The sequence below is a fragment of the Papio anubis genome, chromosome 15, assembly GCF_008728515.1.
Source record: "Papio anubis isolate 15944 chromosome 15, Panubis1.0, whole genome shotgun sequence".
Lineage (NCBI taxonomy): Eukaryota > Metazoa > Chordata > Mammalia > Primates > Cercopithecidae > Papio > Papio anubis.
In genome coordinates, this window is record NC_044990.1 from 77,704,161 (window position 1) to 77,722,832 (window position 18,672).

General features: G+C 38.6%; 2 protein-coding genes across 4 annotated transcripts in view; one reads left to right on the top strand and one right to left on the bottom strand.

The window, feature by feature from the left end:
- UBAC2 (UBA domain containing 2) overlaps nt 1-18,672 on the top strand; it is a 186,691-nt gene that overhangs the window by 44,292 nt on the left and 123,727 nt on the right. The window lies entirely within an intron of this gene.
- Nucleotides 7,992-15,498, bottom strand: GPR18 (G protein-coupled receptor 18). 2 transcript variants are annotated; one of them, XM_009192150.3, is made up of 3 exons: nt 15,390-15,498; nt 11,937-12,369; nt 7,992-9,156 (listed from the first exon to the last, which is right to left on the bottom strand). In XM_009192150.3, the coding sequence occupies exon 3, from the start codon at nt 9,120-9,122 to the stop codon at nt 8,127-8,129; it is 996 nt and encodes a 331-aa protein (XP_009190414.1). In that variant the 5' UTR covers nt 9,123-9,156; nt 11,937-12,369; nt 15,390-15,498; the 3' UTR covers nt 7,992-8,126. The 2 variants fall into 2 exon arrangements, with proteins under 2 accessions (XP_009190414.1, XP_021785429.1); XM_021929737.2 differs by lacking the exon at nt 15,390-15,498 and adding an exon at nt 10,017-10,208 and having other exon boundaries at nt 11,937-12,262.

An 18,672-nucleotide genomic window follows, 5' to 3' on the forward strand; every position in this document is an offset into this window, starting at 1 on the left:
AAATCATAATTTTTCCCCAAAACATCTCCTATCAGGCCAGTTCTTTTTGGTTCCCTGTATAGCCTGCTGAGTGATGGGAGGTATGTGTGTCTGTGTTAGAATGAACTTTGGAGATGGATAGTAACTTAGCGTTAATTCTTATTTACACTATCTCCCTGTCTTCTTTTTCCTGCTGCACGTAGAGTTGAATGACAGTAGAACTTTCATATTCATTTATTTAATTATGGAATCCTATTAACTTGTGCATAAAAAGAAGATTGATTCAATTTTGAAGTTGGCGGGAATATTTTTGCTTACTCTCAGAAGAGGGAAGGGATTTACCTACTTAAATCTCAGTTTGTAGCAAGAGTTACAAACTTGAATAAGTTGAAAAGTTATAGCATCCCCTTTGAAAGACACTATAAATGGTAATTTAGCCATCTCCTGAATAAGAATATATTTCTCTTCCTTTTCAAGTCACAAACATTATAGTATATAGTATGACTTTTTTAAATCTTGAGGCTTTCTCAAACATAGACTTTTTGGAACACAATTAGTTCAACAAGTAAACTTTGTATTCTGTAAATATATCTCTTAAAAAACATTTTTATTAGTATTACTTTTTGGTAGAGAAAAGATTTTGCTATGTTGTCTAGGCTGATCTTGAATTCCTGGGCTCAAGTGATCCTCCTTTCTTGGCCTCCCAAAGTGCTGGGATTGCAGGTGTGAGCCATTGTACCCAGCCACAAATATATCTTTTATTGATGATAGCAAAGCTTCAAAAACTACAGAGAGGAAACTACTGTTTTTTTTTTTTTTTTCTTCAAATCAGTGTACTTCATGGACACAGGGAGGGGAACATCACACACTGGGGGCTGTCTGTGGGTGGGGGGCAAGGAGAGGGAGAGCATTAGGACAAATACCTAACGCATGCGAGGCTTCAAACTTGGATGACGGGTGCAGCAAACCACAATGGCACATGTATACCTCTGTAACAAACCTGCACATTCTGCACACGTATTCTGGAACTTAAAGTAAAATAAAAATATGTGCTTTACAGCTTTCAGTGTTTTTCGCCTAACATCTAATATTTTTCTTTCCCATCAGTACCAAATTTGTCTGCACTCTTCTACAGTTCTTTACTTCCTATTTAATTCTCTCTTTTTTTTTTTCTTCACCTCACCACTACAGGAACTTCTCTTATAAAGGTCACCAGTGGCCACCTAATTTCTAAAGCCACTGGCCATCTTCTTTAACCTTTCAGTAGCACATTAAATGCTTTTAACCTCTCCCTATTTCATGAAACCACCTGCTCTCTTAAGTCCCACACACTACTCCCTGCTAGTTCTTTTTGACCTTAGTTACTGCGTGCAGCTCTTTTCTCAAACTTTTTGGGCTATCTTGTGCACTTTCTTGATTTCAACTACAGTGAACATGTATTGTTTGCTTCCAAGCTCACTATTTCCAACCCACACTACTCTCTTATTCTGTTGCCCAGGCCTGGAGTACAGTGGTGAGATCATAGCTCACTGTAACCTCAAACTCTTGGGTTCAAGCAATCCTCCTAGCTCAGCCTTCTGAGTAGCTGTGACTATAGGTGTGCCACCATGCCCAGCTAATTTTTTTTTTTTTTTTTGAGACAGAGTTTCACTCTTGCCGCCCAGGCTGCAGTGCAATGGCACGATCTCTGCTCACTGCAACCTCTGCCTCCCTGGTTCAAGTGATTCTCCTGCCTCAGCCTCCTGAGTGGCTGGGTTTGCCACCATGCCTGGCTAATTTTTTTGTATTTTTAATAGGACAGGGTTTCACCGTATTGGTCAGGCCAGTCATGAACTCCTGACATCAGGTGATCCACCCTGCCTTGGCCTCCCCAAGTGCTGGGATTATAGGCATGAGCCACCATGTCCGGCCATTTTTTTTTTTTTTTGGTTTGTTTGTGTTTCTTTTTTTTTTGTAGAGATGGTGTCTTGTTATTTTGCCCAGGCTGGTCTCAAACTTCTGGCCTCCAGTGATCCTCCCGCCTTGGCCTTCCAAAGTGCTGGGATTATAGGCATGACCACCATGTCTGGTCTAGAGTCTTATTTCCTAATGATTTATAGACTCAAAGAAAACTCATGTTCAGAAGCTCTCTTCTCTTCTGGCCTCCTCTCTATCCTCTCTATCCTCTTCCCCTCTTTCTTCTTATTTTAGTTAGTATCATCTACTCAGAGTCATGCAAGCTGGAAATCTTTCATTTTGCTTGTCAATGGGGTAGGTCACTGAGTCTTAGTTTTTATTTTTTGAAATTTGAACTTTCAGATTCAAGGGGTACACATGAAGGTTTGTTATATGAGTATATTGCATAATGCTGAGGTTTGGGATACATATGGTCCCGTCACCCAGGTAGTGAGCGTAGTTTCCAGTAGTTAGTTTTTCAACCCTTGCTCCCTTCCCTTCTTCCCCCTCTAATAGTCCTCTGTGACTATTGCTGTCATCTTGATGTCCATGTGTACCCAGTGTTTAGCTCCCGCTTTTAAGTGAGTTCATGTGGTATTTGGTTTTCTGTTCCTGCATTAATTTATTTAGGATAATGGCCTCCAACTGCATCCATGTTGCTGCAAAGGACATGATTTCATTCTTTTTTATGGCTGCATCATATTCCATGGTGCGTATGTACCATATTTTCTTTATCCAGTCCATTGTTGATGGGCACTTAGGTTGATTCCATGTCTTTGCTATTGTGAATAGTTCTGTGATGAACATGTGAGTGCATGTGTCTTTTTGGTAGAATGATTTATTTTCTTTTGGCTATGTACTCGGTAGTTGGATCATTGGGTTGAATGGTAGTCCTGTTTTAAGTTCTTTGAGAAATCTCCAAACTGCTTTCCATAGTGGCTGAACTAATTGACATTCCCACCAACAGTGTATAAGAGTTCCCTTTTCTCACTTATATACAACAGTGTATAAGTTTCCCTTTTCTTCCCAGATCTCCCCAGCATCTGTTGTTTTTTTGGCTTTTTAGTAGCCATTCTGACTGGTGTGAGATGGTATCTCATTGTGGTTTTGATTTGCATTTGTCTGATGATTACCGTTGAGCATTTTTTCTTGTGTGTTGGCCGCTTGTGTGTCTTGACAAGTATCTGTTTGTGTCTTTTGCCCACTTTTTAATGGGGTTGTTTTGTGCTTGTTGAATCAAGTTCCTTATAGATTCTGGATATTAGACCTTTGTCAGATGCAGTTTGTGAACATTTTCTCCCTTTTATAGGTTGTTTGTTTACTCCGTTGATAGTTTATTTTGCTGTGCAGAAGCTCTTTAGTTTAAATGGGTCCCGTTTGTCAATTTTTGTTTTCATTGCAATTGCTTTTGAGGACTTAGTCACAAATTCTTTCCCAAGGCCGATGTCCAGAGTGGTGTTTCCTAGGTTTTCTTCTAGGATTCTTATAGTTTGAGGTCTTACATTTGTATCTTTAATCCATCTTGAGTTAATTTTTGTATGTGGTGCAAGGTAGGGGTACAGTTTCATTCTTCGGCATATGACTAGCCAGCTATCCTAGCACCATTAATTGAATAGGGAATCCTTTTACCACTGTTTATTTTTGTGAACTTTGTGGAAGGTCAGATGGCTGTAGGTGTGAGGCTTTATTTCTGGGTTCTCTATTCTGTTCCACTGGTCTATATGTCTGTTTTTGTACCAGTACCATGCTGTTTTGCTTACTGTAGCCTTATAGTCTGAAGTCGGGTAATGTGATGCCTCTGGCTTTGTTTTTTTCTTTTCTTTTCTTTTTTGCTTAGGATTGCCTTGGCTATTTGGGCTCTTTTTTTGGTTCTATATGAATTTTAGAATAATTTTTTCTAATTCTGTGAAAAATGACATTGTAGTTTGCTAGGAATAGCCTTGAATCTGTAGATTGCTTTGGACAGTATGGCCATTTTAATGATATCAGTTGTTTCAGTCCATGAGAATAGAATGCTTTTTCCATTTGTTTGTGTCATCTTTGATTTTTTTTCTTTTTTCTTTTTTTTTCTTTTTTTTTTTTGAGACGGAGTCTCACTCTGTCACGCAGGCTGGAGTGCAGTGGTGCGATCTTGGCTCACTGCAGCCTCCGCGTCCCAGGTTCAAGCGATTTTCCTGCCTCAGCCTCCTGAGTAGTTGGGACTACAGGCACGTGCAACCATGCCTGGCGATTTTTTTATTTTTATTTATTTTTATTTTTTAGTAGAGACGGGTTTTCACTGTGCTAGCCAGAATGGTCTCGATCTCCTGACCTCATGATCAGCCTAGCCTGCCTTGGCCTCCCAAAGTGCTGGGATTATGGGCGTGAGCCACCACACCTGGCCATCTTTGATTTTTTTCAGCAATGTTTTGTAGTTCTTGTAGAGATCTTTTACCTTCATGCTTAGATGTATTCCTAGGTATCTTTGTGTGTGTGTGTGGCTGTTGTAAATGGGGTTTTGTTCTTGGTTTGACTCTCAGCTTGAACTAAGTTATTAGTGTATAGAAATACTACTACTGATCTTTCTTCATTGATTTGGTATCCTGAAACTCTAGAGAAGTTGTTTCTCGATTCCTGGAGCCTTTTGGCAGAGTCTTTAGGGTTTTCTAGGCAGAGAATCATATCGTCAGTAAAGGGAGATGGTTTGAGCTTTCCTATTTGGATGCCTTTTCTTTCTTTCTCTTGCCTAGTTGCTCTGGCTAGGACTTCTGGCACTGAGTCTTAATAATTCAAAGTCCTGAATAACTCATTCATTCATCCCTTCTTCTCTACTTCTACTGTCATTGTTATCCCAGTCTCAACTCTTAAATCTTTTCTTGTCTACTTTTTTACAGTAATTCTCTAACTAGTTTCCCTGTGAATTTCAAAGCATTCCATACAATGCTGTCAGAAGTTATCTTTCTAAAATGCAGGCTTAACCACACTAGTTCTTTTAAAAACCCTCAAATTCTCATATCCATCAGAATAAAAGTCAGATTCCTCCAAGGTGCTATCCAGGCAGTCTGGAATAGTGGAAATAGCACAGTCTTTGCCATCAGACAGACCAGATTTGAGATTCCAGCTCTGCCACTTACTAGTTATGTGAAATCTTGAGCAAGTTACTTATCTCAAGCTCCATTTCCTGAGCTCAGTTTATAGATGACCCTCACATGTCAACGGTAGGTATTCTGTGCTTCAAAGGGTAGCCCCGAGAATTAAAGAAGCTCTCTTACATCAAGCTTCTAGAAACAAGCGTATACCCCTTCCATGTATTGTTTTGCTTAAGAGACAAGGTCCATGTTATCCAGGCTGGCCTTGAACTCCTAGGCTCAAGCCCAGTCCTCCCACCTGAGCCTCCTGAGTAGCTGGGATTATAGGCATGTGCTACCATGCCCAGCTCTTCTTTCCTTTCAGAGCCCTCCTCATCTGACCACCAGCTAGTCTCAAACCACTTTCCAGCTGGTCATCCAGCTTTCTTCGCTTGCTACGCATTTGCATTCTCATGCCTACTTGGTTTGCTTTCTGCTTCCTTTTGCCCTTTGGCAGGATTGCCCTTATATGTGTATTACAGCACATGTATTATCTCTATTAGTATTTATTATATTACCTTGTCATTGTCTGTGCCTCCTAGGCTACCCACTGACTCTTTAAGGGAGAACCAAGTTTCACTTTATGTGCTCATTGCCCTGCATTCAGTAATGGTGAAGGGCAAGCAAGCCTTGATTACAGTGTAGCCCAAGTAAGACTGTAAGGGAAGGCCTTTGAACCACAGACTTGTTCATTTCTTTTTCCAGTGCTTTGCATAGAAGTTGTAGCTGACATATGATGGATGCTCATGACTATGATTTAAACTCAGAAAATGTAACCGTTAGGTTTTGAAAGTAGAGATAAGTCCATTATTAAAAGCCATATGTATTAGGCATTTCTAGTAACTCATTCCTGCCACACATCTGGCCTTATATACCTATTATTTTTTGTTAGTATTTATATGTGGATGTTACATTGTTTTCCAGAATACAGTGAAATTTTGAATTTTTACATATTATGTTAAAATATATTTGATTATAATGCTAAGTAAATTATTTTAAAAATAACTTTTAAGTGATCTACAATTAAATTATAATTTAGATTATTTACAATTTTATTGTGAGAATCACAGCATACATTTTCACTTTGTTGATTTTGTATCAATAGAATCTTTTGTTGTGCTTTTTGCTTTGAGACTAAACTCTTCTTATCAAGACAAGCTCTGGCAGATAACTTTTCCATCCAACACATTTAAGAGTAGATTCATCTGTATGGTTGAGAGTAGGCTCTGACTATGTATATGTGTACAATAAACTTACATGTCAAATACAAGAGTTGTTTTTCTTGTTTTAGAAATAATTATATGTTAAATATATGTAAGACATATAAATAATATATAAAGATGTAATATCTATAAAGATACTTATTTTATGTGTATAAAGTATATAAAGATATATATTTTAATCATTTGACTATTGAAACTAAAAACTTTGTATTTTTCTCTTTTTTGAGAAACTGCATCTCAGTACCACCTTATGTAGCTCTGAGAATGTTTAAGCATGTTTGCTTTTTATTATTGAAAAATTGGTGTTCGACATGAAAGAACTGACTTTGGTTTCTAGGTGTGGTTCTTTAGCTGAGCAAGTCACATAACCTCATCAGACCTCAGTTTTTTATATTTGGAACAGAAGAATTGTACTAAGAAGATTGTCTAAGGGACCATCTAGTGCAAAAATGCCATTTTATCATTAGACTTTTTGTGTTTATTTATTTATTTATTTTTAAATAATATGAATTTACCTATGTTATTTCCAGAAATCAATTTCGGTTTTTTTTGAGACAGAGTCTCACTCTGTTGCCTAGGCTGGAGTGCAGTGGTGCGATCTTGGCTCACAGCAGCCTCCGCCTCCTGGGTTCAAGCTATTCTACTGCCTCAGCCTCCCAAGTAGCTGGGATTACAGGAATCTGCCATCATGTCTGGCTAATTCTTGTATTTTTAGTAGAGACAGGGTTTCACCATGTTGGCCAGGCCGATCTCGAACTCCTGACCTCAAGTGATCTGTCCACCTCAGCCTCCCAAAGTGCTGGGATTACAGGCGTGAGCCACCATGCCCACCCAGAAATAAATTTCTAACCAATGCATATATTTGGTTCTAAGCCCCAGTAGGATATGGTCATGTTAAGAATGATAAAGGTAATTTAGCAGAGAGGAAGTTATAGTTGAATCATTTATTTTACTTCCATAAGTATTAAGAATAATAGGGGCTTTACTGATTATACTTCAGTTTTTTTCTGTTAGATGGATAAGTTACTTGGTTTGTTACTTTACTAGGAGAAATTAAATGGCAAGGCTAAGAATCCAAGGTTCCCATAGTACTATTTATACTGTGACATATGGCCTGGGAAGAAAATCAATTAACTTCTTTTGTAAAAATGGGATCTTTAACCACATAAGAAGAACAAACTGTTTGTATTGGAGAATGGCATTTCACCATATAGTAGATAGATGATAGAAATGAACTTGGATTGTTGGATAGAAATAGCATCTCAGATTAGATTTTCATCATTAGTCCTAAATCGGGTTTGGTGCATAGTAGGCTCTCAGTGTTTGAATGACTATCCTCTGTTTTCAAAAGGATGAATTCAGAGTAGGGGAGGGCTGATGGGGATGGCCTTTACAGGCCCCTTGGGTTCTTGTTCCTGTTAATTTTGCCTTGTAGTAAGTAACAGTAGTGAGTTCAACATAATTTCTTATATAGGAATTCTGGAAGTCGGTGTTTGGGACATGAAGTACTGGATTTATAATTCCATTCCTAGTGCAAATTAGACCTAAGGGAGCTGCATCTAAATAGAAAATAATTTAATCAAATTATTTTGTATGGTAGTTTGATTTCCCCCCTACTGACTTGATTAACATACATGTGTCACTTGCACATAGAAATGCAAAAAGTTAATTATCTGTGTAAATAAGGCTTGACTGTGAAAGACAAATCAGATGCTTTTCTCCGAATAATTCACCAAAATGTTTTATATAAGTTTTAAAAATGAAGATAATGAATTTATTTTTTTCAAGAGAAAAGGGACTTGATATATTTTACAGAATGTCCATTGACGCCAGAGTAGTTAGTGAATTTTGATGGGATTGAGATAAAGAACCTTTCTATTATTCATAACATTTCACTGTTTATATTGCTTAGTGACCGTAAACTACCAGATCGGAAACTTTTTCTGCGCATGCTTCGAAGGTAATTACGGTATAGCATGACACTAATGACTCGAGCCTGAAATTGTTTTGAAACGATGTAGTAGAGAATCACATCCAGACATGTGCTGAGGTTCATGAGGAAGGTGGTAAAGGCTCCCCAGGGACTATAACTGTTCTCCCCCGTTCCCAGCATCAGGAAAGCGAAACAGATGTGGAAGGGCATAAAGCAGACAAGCACCTGCACCAGCAGTGTGATGATGATCCTTATGGACTTCTCCTTGACTTTGGGTTTCAGCTTAGACGTCCTGCCATGAAGGAGATTATGAATAATGACCAAGTAGCACCCAATCATGATGAACAAAGGAATCAAGAAAAAAAATGTCAGTCGAGTGAAGTTTAGCACATTCACAGCTTTTAGATAGACGATGTCAGAAATCTTGAGGCAGGTGGCGGGGGTGGAGTCTTTATCCGGGTCTTTATGGAGCAGTAGCAGAGGGATGGTTGTGGTCAGGGTCATTATCCAGACTCCCACACACGCCAGCATGGCTTTGCACGTGTTTTTAAGTTCTTTGGCATACTTCGGCTGCACAATGGCCATGTATCTGTCGGCACTAATAAAGGCAAGAAGCCATAGAGCAATGCTTGGGTAAAACACTGTAAGAGCTCCAAGAATCTGGCAGAAGTACTCTCCAAATGGCCATTCATCTTTTGCATAATAAAACATTCGAAAGGGTAGAGTCATTATAAATATCAAATCCACTAATGCCACATTCATCATGTAGATGGTTACAGTGGTTCTCTTTTTGGTGGTACAACTGAAAACCCATAATGCAGTGATGTTAACAAATAATCCAATTATGAAGATACAGCTATAGAAGACAAGGGCTGCAATTTTGTATTCATCTGGATGTGAGTTGTTAAAAGGGACAGGTTGATCTTGATTGTTCAGGGTGATCATTTTACAGCTTGTTGGTGGGCATGATACTTAGAAACTGTAAAAATAGTTAAGAAAAATAAGAATAGTTAAGAAAAATAAGAATAAAATCCTCAGTTAAAAAACAAATGCTTAACATTCTCCCACTCAGCTTGACTGCCAGTGAATTTTGAGTTTGAGAGCATTTTATGTTAAACTCACTCTATGTGTCTTAGTATTTATTAAGGAATCCATTCCCTAGAGATTATTACTAATTTGTATTAATCTATTAAAATGATCCTGGTGTCATAATTCATTGGGCAAGTTCATTCATCTCTCTCCCTGCTCACTTCCCTTCTTCCTACAAGAATAACTATTTCTTTACAATTTTTTCCTATAGTGTGAAATTAGGTAGCAGTTGTTCCTGTAATAAGTGTCCTTTAATTTGGACTAATTGGGAAAAGGTGATTCTGAATTTTGACTCTTAATACAATTGTTTGCCACTTTTTATCATCTTCATTCTGTTAAAATATTTTGCAACCAGATGAGTAATGTCCAAATAATGTATTTTTGTTCATTAAACACAATTTTAATATATAAAATATGTAAATAGAAACATGTGGAAAATTAATCAAGGAACCATTCGGCTGGTTAACTACTGAGCATTCACAGTAGTTCTCATTTGAGAGAGAATGGGAACTTTTCCTTTGTTACAGCTGCAGCCCTACTGTCTGTTGAGCATGTAATAGTTAATAAATACATATTTACTGAATTGATGAATAAATACAGGAAGGAACTTTTGATGAGATGACTCACAGCAACTCTACTTTGCTAAAAAACTCTAGTTTGTAAATCTCTAGTTTGAAAATGAAGACTTGTGTAGCTGGCTATTAAACTTTTTGTTTTTTTAAAGTGGAAACACTTCATAGTATTTATTACCTTATGTTCTCTTTAAATTATCATAGGTCTAGAAACAGCAGTGTTTTGTGCCATGGTCAGCAGATCAAGAACTAGACTGTTAGAGCAATAGATGAGCTATTTTCTAATGCACAATTGGGAGTACGTAATGCCAAGTCTTCCAAGTTTTGTGATTTCAGCTGCTCTACTTCAGTGGTTCACAGAAAGCAGCACCTTGAAAACAAGCTAGTGCTATTAGTAACTTTCATATCCTCATTCCATCTAGATTCAGAAGCTTCAATATTATTTAAATTTAAAAAATTTTCAAAGTAAATCCAAATAAGGAGTATCTAAGACAAGTAGATATTAATAAGAAGTCATTCAGTAACTTGATGTGTATGTAGAAACTAACAAATTTCCATCACCAAAAAAAAACCTGCCCATTTTAAATGGAAAGGAGATTATTTGGGGTTGCAAATATCATTGACTCCTCAGTGTGAAACTTCACTCCCCCATGATGCAACACCAACAACAGACTTTAAAAATAGACTTTGCTGCAATGAGATGGAACCTGTGGCATCCCCTTGAAATATAGAGGTGGATGAAAAGTTTCCTTCAAAAATGTCACTTTGCAGAGTGGGCTGTCTTGAAATCAGCCCAGAATTTCTCTTTAAGGAAAACTGTGGGGGAGATTTGCTGTCTGTGGTGAGTGGCATCATGGGCTATTGATCATTAAAAATTAACTTGAGCAATTGCTGTGGATAAACACAAGAAACGTGCCTGCCTGCCTGCCTGCCTGCCTTACTGCTTTCCTGCCTTCCTGCCTCCCTGCCTCCCTGCCTCCCTGCCTCCCTGCCTCCCTTCCCTTCCCTTCCTTGCTTCCTTCCCTCCCTTCCCTTCCCTTTCCCCTTCCCCTTCCCCTTCCCCTTCTCCTTCTCCTTCCCCTTCCCTTTCTTCCCTTCTTCTTCTTTCCTTCTCAAATATTTAGGTTAAATATTATTTTGGAGTATAATTCTATATATTTAAAAACATATTAAATTTTCCAAATATTGGTATGACTAGAATATTAATTTCTATCAAATGAGGAAAGTGTTACAGAGAAAAATTATATCTCTAGTGTCATTCAAAGGAGAGTAATCATGGAGGCTTAAATCTTATGTTTAACTGGAATGAATTCTTAAATAGTAGCAATTATAATATAAATGAAATTTTGTATTTGTTTTTCTTTTTTAGTATTGCATCAGGACTCCCTTCACCTATCCTCATCATTTAATTTTGTGACATAAGTCCTGTACTTACAAACCATCTTGAGTCTTTTTTCCCACGTTATGCTCAAGCAGTTTTTATGTAGCTTGTCACCAATACTTGTATTCATTTGCTCAAGTTTGAAAAAAAAATGAGTGATGCGTATGTTTTAAAGGCATTATAGTATTGATTGTACTCTGCAAACACAGAAATTTTTGGATAAATACTGAAAAATGATTGACTTTAAAGTCAGCTTTTTAAAAGCTGTAGATACCATGACTATTTGTAGCTTTTCTTTTCTTAACCATTATTTCATGAAACAACGTAATTGAAACCATGTGATTAACATTTCTAAATATACATATGATTTACCATAAACATTTTCTTAAGTTGAAAAAAATTACATTTACTATTAATGTAAAGCAATATTGAAAATCAATGTAAAATCATATTGTGGAAAGATGATTATATAGCCTATTTCAAGGTCTTTCACCGACATAGTTTATTTTTTAATATTATTTTTTTTATAGAGACGGGGTCTCACTATGTTGCTCCTGGGCACAACTGGTCCTCCTGCCTCGGCCTCCCAAAGTGCTAGAGTTACAGGTGTGGGCCATCACGCCCAGCCTGTATTATTAAAATGAAATGATTTTTGAAATATAGTACATAAAGCATTACTTTTGACAATAATCGTGAAGTTAATTAAATGCTGCTTACCTCCTGTCCATCAAAAGTCTGTATGAGAGATGAACATTTTTCAGCACTTCCACTTCTGTCGAAGGGATATCTTTGAGTTGTTTCTGTTAAAATAGCTCTTTCTGGAAACAGTGTGTTTAAGAAATGTTTTATTTTGTTTTAGACTCTTTTGTTGCTTTAAAAAGTAGTTTCCAGTGTAATGCTTGGCATGGGAGTTGGTGCTGGGCTGCCTGTAATTGCTGCTTTGTCTCTTTCAGGAAGTGCTCTCTGAAATAGGCTTTTTCACCTTATGACTTTACCCTGGATGTGGTTTTTCTCTCTCACAAATGATTTGTTTATGAAGTCACACTTAGCATAAATTCCCCTTGAAATGATGGCATATATTTAAGAGAATTATATACAAAGGACGAAGTTTCTTCAGTTTGTGTACTTTGATGCTTAAAGTCTGCATCATCTATGGAAAGAGAAGGAGATTTGATATTGAGTAAAAGGGGGTTTAAAGTCTAGCTTCTTTGCTTTTCTAAGCTGTGTGACTTTGTCTAGTTACCTGCCCACTCTGACTAACCCTTTGTTCCTACTTCATTTCTGTACAGTTGAAATAGAGATAATACCATCCAGCAGGATTGTGAGGGCCCTAAACCAGAAAGGTCCCAAGTGCTTAACATAGTACCTGGCACTTAGTAGGTAATCCTAAATGGAGTCTCACTTTTTACTACCAAGTTCTTAAAAATCATAGAATATCCACATTTCCACTTTTTACTATTTAAACAATTCTAAATGTTTAAAAGTAGGATCCTTGATTATTTGCTTCTGCTTTGCCACATACATTTATCCACTTTAGTTTGCTGTATTTTGTAAGTCTGCTTTTCTAGTGCATGGAAGTCTAGAAATAATTTCTTTTGCATAAAAATTTCTGCAAATCTTAACAGAAAGGACTCTGAAGTCTTTAGTGGACCGATTTACATATTAGGAGTGTTTTCACCTAAGAAGGGAAATGAAACCAGCAGAAAGAGAAGTGAGCAACGAATCACTGCCTGCCTTGTTAGGTTAATTTTTTTTTACTTTCTCATTTCTTAAAAAAATTTATCCTCTCATTTGCTTATCCTAAAAGTTTAATTATCTTTATATTTGGTTTGCATGGTTTGTCAACTTTTAAAAGGTTCATGAACTTAAATATATTTGTTTTTTGAATTTTAGACAGTTTGGGGTCCATCTTTTTTTTTTTTTTTCCCCTCAGACAAAACCATAGTAAGTCTGTGGCTTAGAAAAGTTACTTAAATCCTTGTCTCTGGTGATAAAATACTTTTGATATTTTATCAAATCGCAATGCCAGAATGATGGGTTTTAGCAGTATTGGAGACAACCATAGCAACTATTTCTTGTGTGGATGAAGAAATTGAAGACCAGTTCCTTGCTTAAGAACTCAGGGTAAAGCCAGGCCCAGTTTCTCCCACTGTAATAACTTCTTCCAAGGTGATTATATTGATCTGTCCACTAGATATGACTTCTTATGGCTGAATTACGTTCATCAATTTTTTATATGTGATGTTATATTTCATACATCACACAGGAGTTTGATATTTCAGCTGGACAGAAATCTGCCTGCCTGCAGACCTAATCTGTCCTTTGCCTTATTCACATAGCTTACTACTTTTCTAAAATTAAGTATTGATTAGCTTCCCCATTACTGCTAAAATCAACAGATACATTGATGGCATGTGTCTAGAAGAGTCCTCTCATCAAGACTTGAGTTCTTCATGGTACACAGGGGCATTCTTGTTTCTGAATTGCCAGGCCCTTAGAGGAGGCATCCGGGAGACCTGAGGGCTCTCCATAGGCCTGGCTTCAGGTTGGGGTGAACTCTCACTTTTTCCTCATCTCACTCTCCATTCCAGCCCTCTGGACTGGCTACATTTGCTCTTCCTGCCTCTCACATGCTCTTCCACCCACTGTGGCATTCCTTACCACTGTCTCCCACCTGATGGCGTGGCCTGCTTCTCTTTATTCTTGTAACTACCTTCTCCAGGAAGCTTTCTCTGCCATCTGAAGCTGAGCTGGTCGTTCATCCTTATAGGTTTCCTTAGCACTTGGTACCTATCCCTGTAGTGGCACATGTTTGCATTGTTACTGCATATTTACTTGCTTTTTCTCCTCCACTAAATTGCATTCCTTGAGAGTTGGCATGTGTTGCATATGTGTGTAGAGAAGAGGCATTTCATATTGGTTGAATTTCTGACTGAACAAGTAGGTGAAGAAATGGAGAGGTTGGGGGAGGAATGGATAAATGTCTGGGTCTCGAGTCAGCAGGCAGGGACACTTTGACTAGCTTATGAGATGGGGAGACTTAGGCAAGGGCCTGAGGCCTGTAGTCTTCCCCAGCAACCCATGAGCCCTGTAGCATTGACCCCGATTTTCTGTGCTCCTGGATCTTCGAAATGGTTTTGTATTGGCAGGGAGTTATCATGAAAAGAAACTGCCCAAATCATTTGACAGTAAGTAAACAATGAGTCAAGCATTCAACTTGTATGGTGTAGACACAAGTTTCTTTAACACTTGAACGTAATGATTTTTTTCTTTTTTCTTTCCAAACAGAGGAACTTATTCAGGCACCATTCATGTGGCTTTTTTTCACTTACTTTGGAATATGAGTGAAAGAGAAATTTTTCACTTGCAAAAGAGGGATTTTACTTATTCCCAGAGACTGCAAGATTCCCTTTGCTTTATCAAATAATGTGTTTTAGCTGCAGTTTTGGGTTTTGGTTTCAATATTAAAAGCCATAAGGGAATTTTGATTTTAGCACTAGAAACCAGTTTTTGAGTGAATATAATTCAGTTAAGCCAGTTTTTAATGAGAAAGCATGTAGTTAATAGATCTGTATAGCAAATTCCCACTATAAAACATGCTTCTATATTAGACATTTGTCTATGCCACAGGTAAAATAATATTTCCTGTTCTGTTAGCATAGCAAGTGTGAGGGCAGCTTATCCTTGTTGCCTCCCATCAGTGCAGGGAGCAGGGGTCCACTGTTGTTACTGTTCATGTATCCCAGCATGGGGACAGTCAGCACACAGCCAGTCCCCAGGGAGAAGAGGGTGTGAGGCAGACAAAGAGTGCTCTGAACTAGAGGAGAGGCTTATCCTTTAGCCTTGACATCCTCCAATCTTTGTCCCCTCCTTTCTGTTTCTCAAACTTGTATCTCAACTGACTGCTCTTTTGGTGCAGGTGTAGGGGAGATATGTTGAATAGTAAGAGTTTCTGGGTAAAGAAGATTGAGAAACTATTTGTCTAAATGTGTGGTTTTTCTTAAGTCCCAACAATTTACAGCTATAATCTTCTAACCCAGTTAGTATACCTCCTCTCTATTTGGTTTCCTAAATTGTATTGTAAATTTAATATTCCCAAATTTCTTGTCTTTAGCAATTTTTTTGTGTAGTTTTAAAGATTTGTAGACATGTAGACATTCAGACACTTACCTCACAGCAAACAAGTTGAACCCAGATCTAACCATATATAAGTGATGGCAGTGAAATCAGTCCTGGAGCCACTGAAGTCCTATGGGACCCCAGGCCAAGAGTCTGCAATGTGACATTGTACTGTCGAAACAGAGATCCAGAGTCGCCAAGGCAGCAGATTGAGTAGAACTCCGTGGTTATTGTGAGGCACACAACCTTCCACTGCACATTCTGATCTCATAGTTACCAGAGGTGCAAATGGAAATGGGTATACAGTAGTCCCCTCATGCACAATTTTGTTGTCTGAGGCTTCAGTTACCTTCAGTCAATTGTGGTCTGAAAATATTAAATGGAAAATTCTAGAAATAAACAATTCGTAAGTTTTCAATCGCATGCCGTTCTGAGCAGCATGATGAAATCTCTCACTGTCCTGCTCCTTCCTCCCCAGGACATGAGTCCTCCCTTTGTCCAGTGTCTCCACACTGTAGACATTCCCACCCATTAGTCACTTTCATAGCCACCTTGGTGATCAGGCTCACTGTCACGGTGTCACAGTGCTTGTATTCCAGTAACCCTTATTTTACTTAATAATAGTACCAAAACACAAGGGTACTAAGCCTAACGCATAAGTTAAACTTTATCATAGGTACGTATGTACAGGAAAAAAATAGTAAGTATAGGGTTTGGTACTATCTGCAGTTTCAGGCATCCACTGAAGGTCTCAGAATGTATCCCCTGAGAATAAGGGGGAACCACTGTATATTTAACACCTAGTAATATGAGGAAGTGCATTTCAGAAGAAAGAGGAGGGCCAGGCGCAGTGGCTCATGCCTGTAATCCCAGTACTTTGGGAGGCTGAGGTGAGTGGATCACCTGAGGTCAGGAGTTCGAGACCAGCCTGGCCAACATGGCAAAACCCTGTCTCTACTAAAAATACAAAAGTTAGCTGGGCATGGTGGTGTGTGCCTATAATCCCAGCTACTCAAGAGGCTGAGGCAGGAGAATTGCTTGAACCTGGGAAGTGGAGGTTGCAGTGAGCCGAGATCGCAGTGAGCTGAGACTGGACTCCGGTCTAGGTGACAGAGCAGGACTCCATCTCAAAAAAAAAAAAGGACTTGTGGCGGGTCAGAATTGGTAAAGGAACAAAAGATGTGTTATCAGGTTATTTAAACACAAACCTATATAATAGTGTGTGTGGTTGATGATTTTAGTACACAGCCATCTGTATAGTAAAAGTAACCCTGTACCTGTAAGGTTGAGGGTTGTTGGTTTAAGACAAGTTACTTAGTATTTTTTATAATCTCTGCCATTATTCTTACCTAAATTATGAAAGGTAATCAGAGGTGACCGTCAGGCATGATTCTGAGAGCCTCACATGCTTGAGCTAATTTAATCTTCATGCCGACTGTAAAGTATGTAGTTTACATGGTGTGACCCAGAAATATTTACTCATGACTCTCAGAGTGTATGTTCTTTCTGTATTTTGCATTATGATATTATACTTTATTTTAGTAATTATTGTTGAAGTTGGCCCTACTTAATAGAGAATCATCATAAATGGTAATTTGACTTATAGCAAACAGTCTCCTGAGGGAATAGGCCATCTTTTTATCTCCCTGTTTCGTGCTAATGAGTTGATATTCTCAAGGAAAGGTTTTATAGCTGGATTCTGGCAGTTTGTACATGTTAATTGTGGTGTCTGGGATCTCTGCCATTTAGTGGCCAAAAGACTTGAACAAGCACTCAAGAATGAGTAGATCCAAATGGTCAGCAACATGTAAGTCTGCTCAACCTTTTATTAGTAATTGGGAAAATGAAAATTAAAACCACAGTAAGGTATTAGCCATTCGCCAGCATGTCTACGATGAAAAAGTCAGATAATGCAAAGTGGTGGCAAGGATGTTGAGTGATGAGGATATCGAGTAACAAGGAACATTGCTGGTGGGAGTTTAAACATGGAAAACGGTTTAATATTAAGTATTAAAGTGAAGATACCAACACTCCATGACTCAGAGTCCACTTCTAGGTCTATAACCAGGCAAAACACATGCTGCGTACCAGGAGACATGGACAAGAATGTTCACGGTAACATTATTTACAACAACTCCAAATTAGGAACAACCTGAATGTTCACCAACTGTAGAATGAATAAGTCACTTGTGGTGTAGGCATAGAGTGGAGTGCCAGTCACAATCACAATTGATGATAGATAGAGCAGATACAACAGCATGGATGAATCTCATGAATCTAGTGTTAAGTTGAAAAAGCCAGACATGAAGGAATTCATATCATATGATTCCATTTGTATAAATTTCAAAAAGCAGACGAAATGAAAATACAGTGCTTAGGAATTCATGCTTAGGTGGTAAACCTTTTGGGTGGGGTGTGGGCATGTGTAATAGTAAGGAAGGGCCCCCCATCATCTGCACAGCAGGATCTTGGAGCTGTTGCTTTTCTTACCCTCACCACCCTTAGGCCCAAAGAGATCAAGGGAGGGAGAAATTACTAGAACTTGGAAGGAGAGACTCCAGTCAAGTCAGCTGCCTTGGAGCAGTGCTTTTCTTTTGAGAGACGGTAAGCCTGAGGTTCCCTTACAGGAAGGAACCAGGGAAATAAACACCCTGACCTCAGGTTCCTCTTGGCCTAAATCTCCCCTGAGGCTCCTGTTAGCAGGACTTAGCTGGAAGCCAGGGGGCCATGAGCCTTTGCATGGTGTTTGGACCCACCAGCCTTTGGGACAGAGAACAGGCTAGGGAAGGGAAAAGAAGCAAATGGATTTTCTGGCATGCTGCACTTTTCTATATATGTGTTACCTTTCCTGTTCAAAAACTGTCTTATAGCTTGTGTGAAGTCCATGCTGTAGACACTAAGTACTAGTTCTCTCGGCCTCGTTTGTCCCCTTTTTTTCTTTGTAGCATGTTTATATTTTTCCTGTCTTTAGACTGGGACTGGATAGCTGTGCAGGAGCCCAGTCTGTGCCACTATTGACCACGTTGTCTTAACCCTGTTAGCTCGTTTCTCTGATGGTCTCTCTCCCTAGGGGAAGTTGGGTGAGGCCTTCTTTTTGGGGTCATCCACTTCCAGCCTTGTGTAATTTGAAGGCATTCCTCTCCCCAACTCTTTCCATTGCAGAGAGTATTTACCTTTGGTGTTCCTCTGAATTTCTGTAGGACTGTGGATAGGAGCCGGCAGGAGTCTGCATGGAAGCCTTAATGTGTCCAGGATTCATTTCCTGAGTCTTCATCCCAGGGAGGAAAACCAAGAATGTGTCTGCTGAAGTTTGGGCCTACTCTAAATGCAAAGC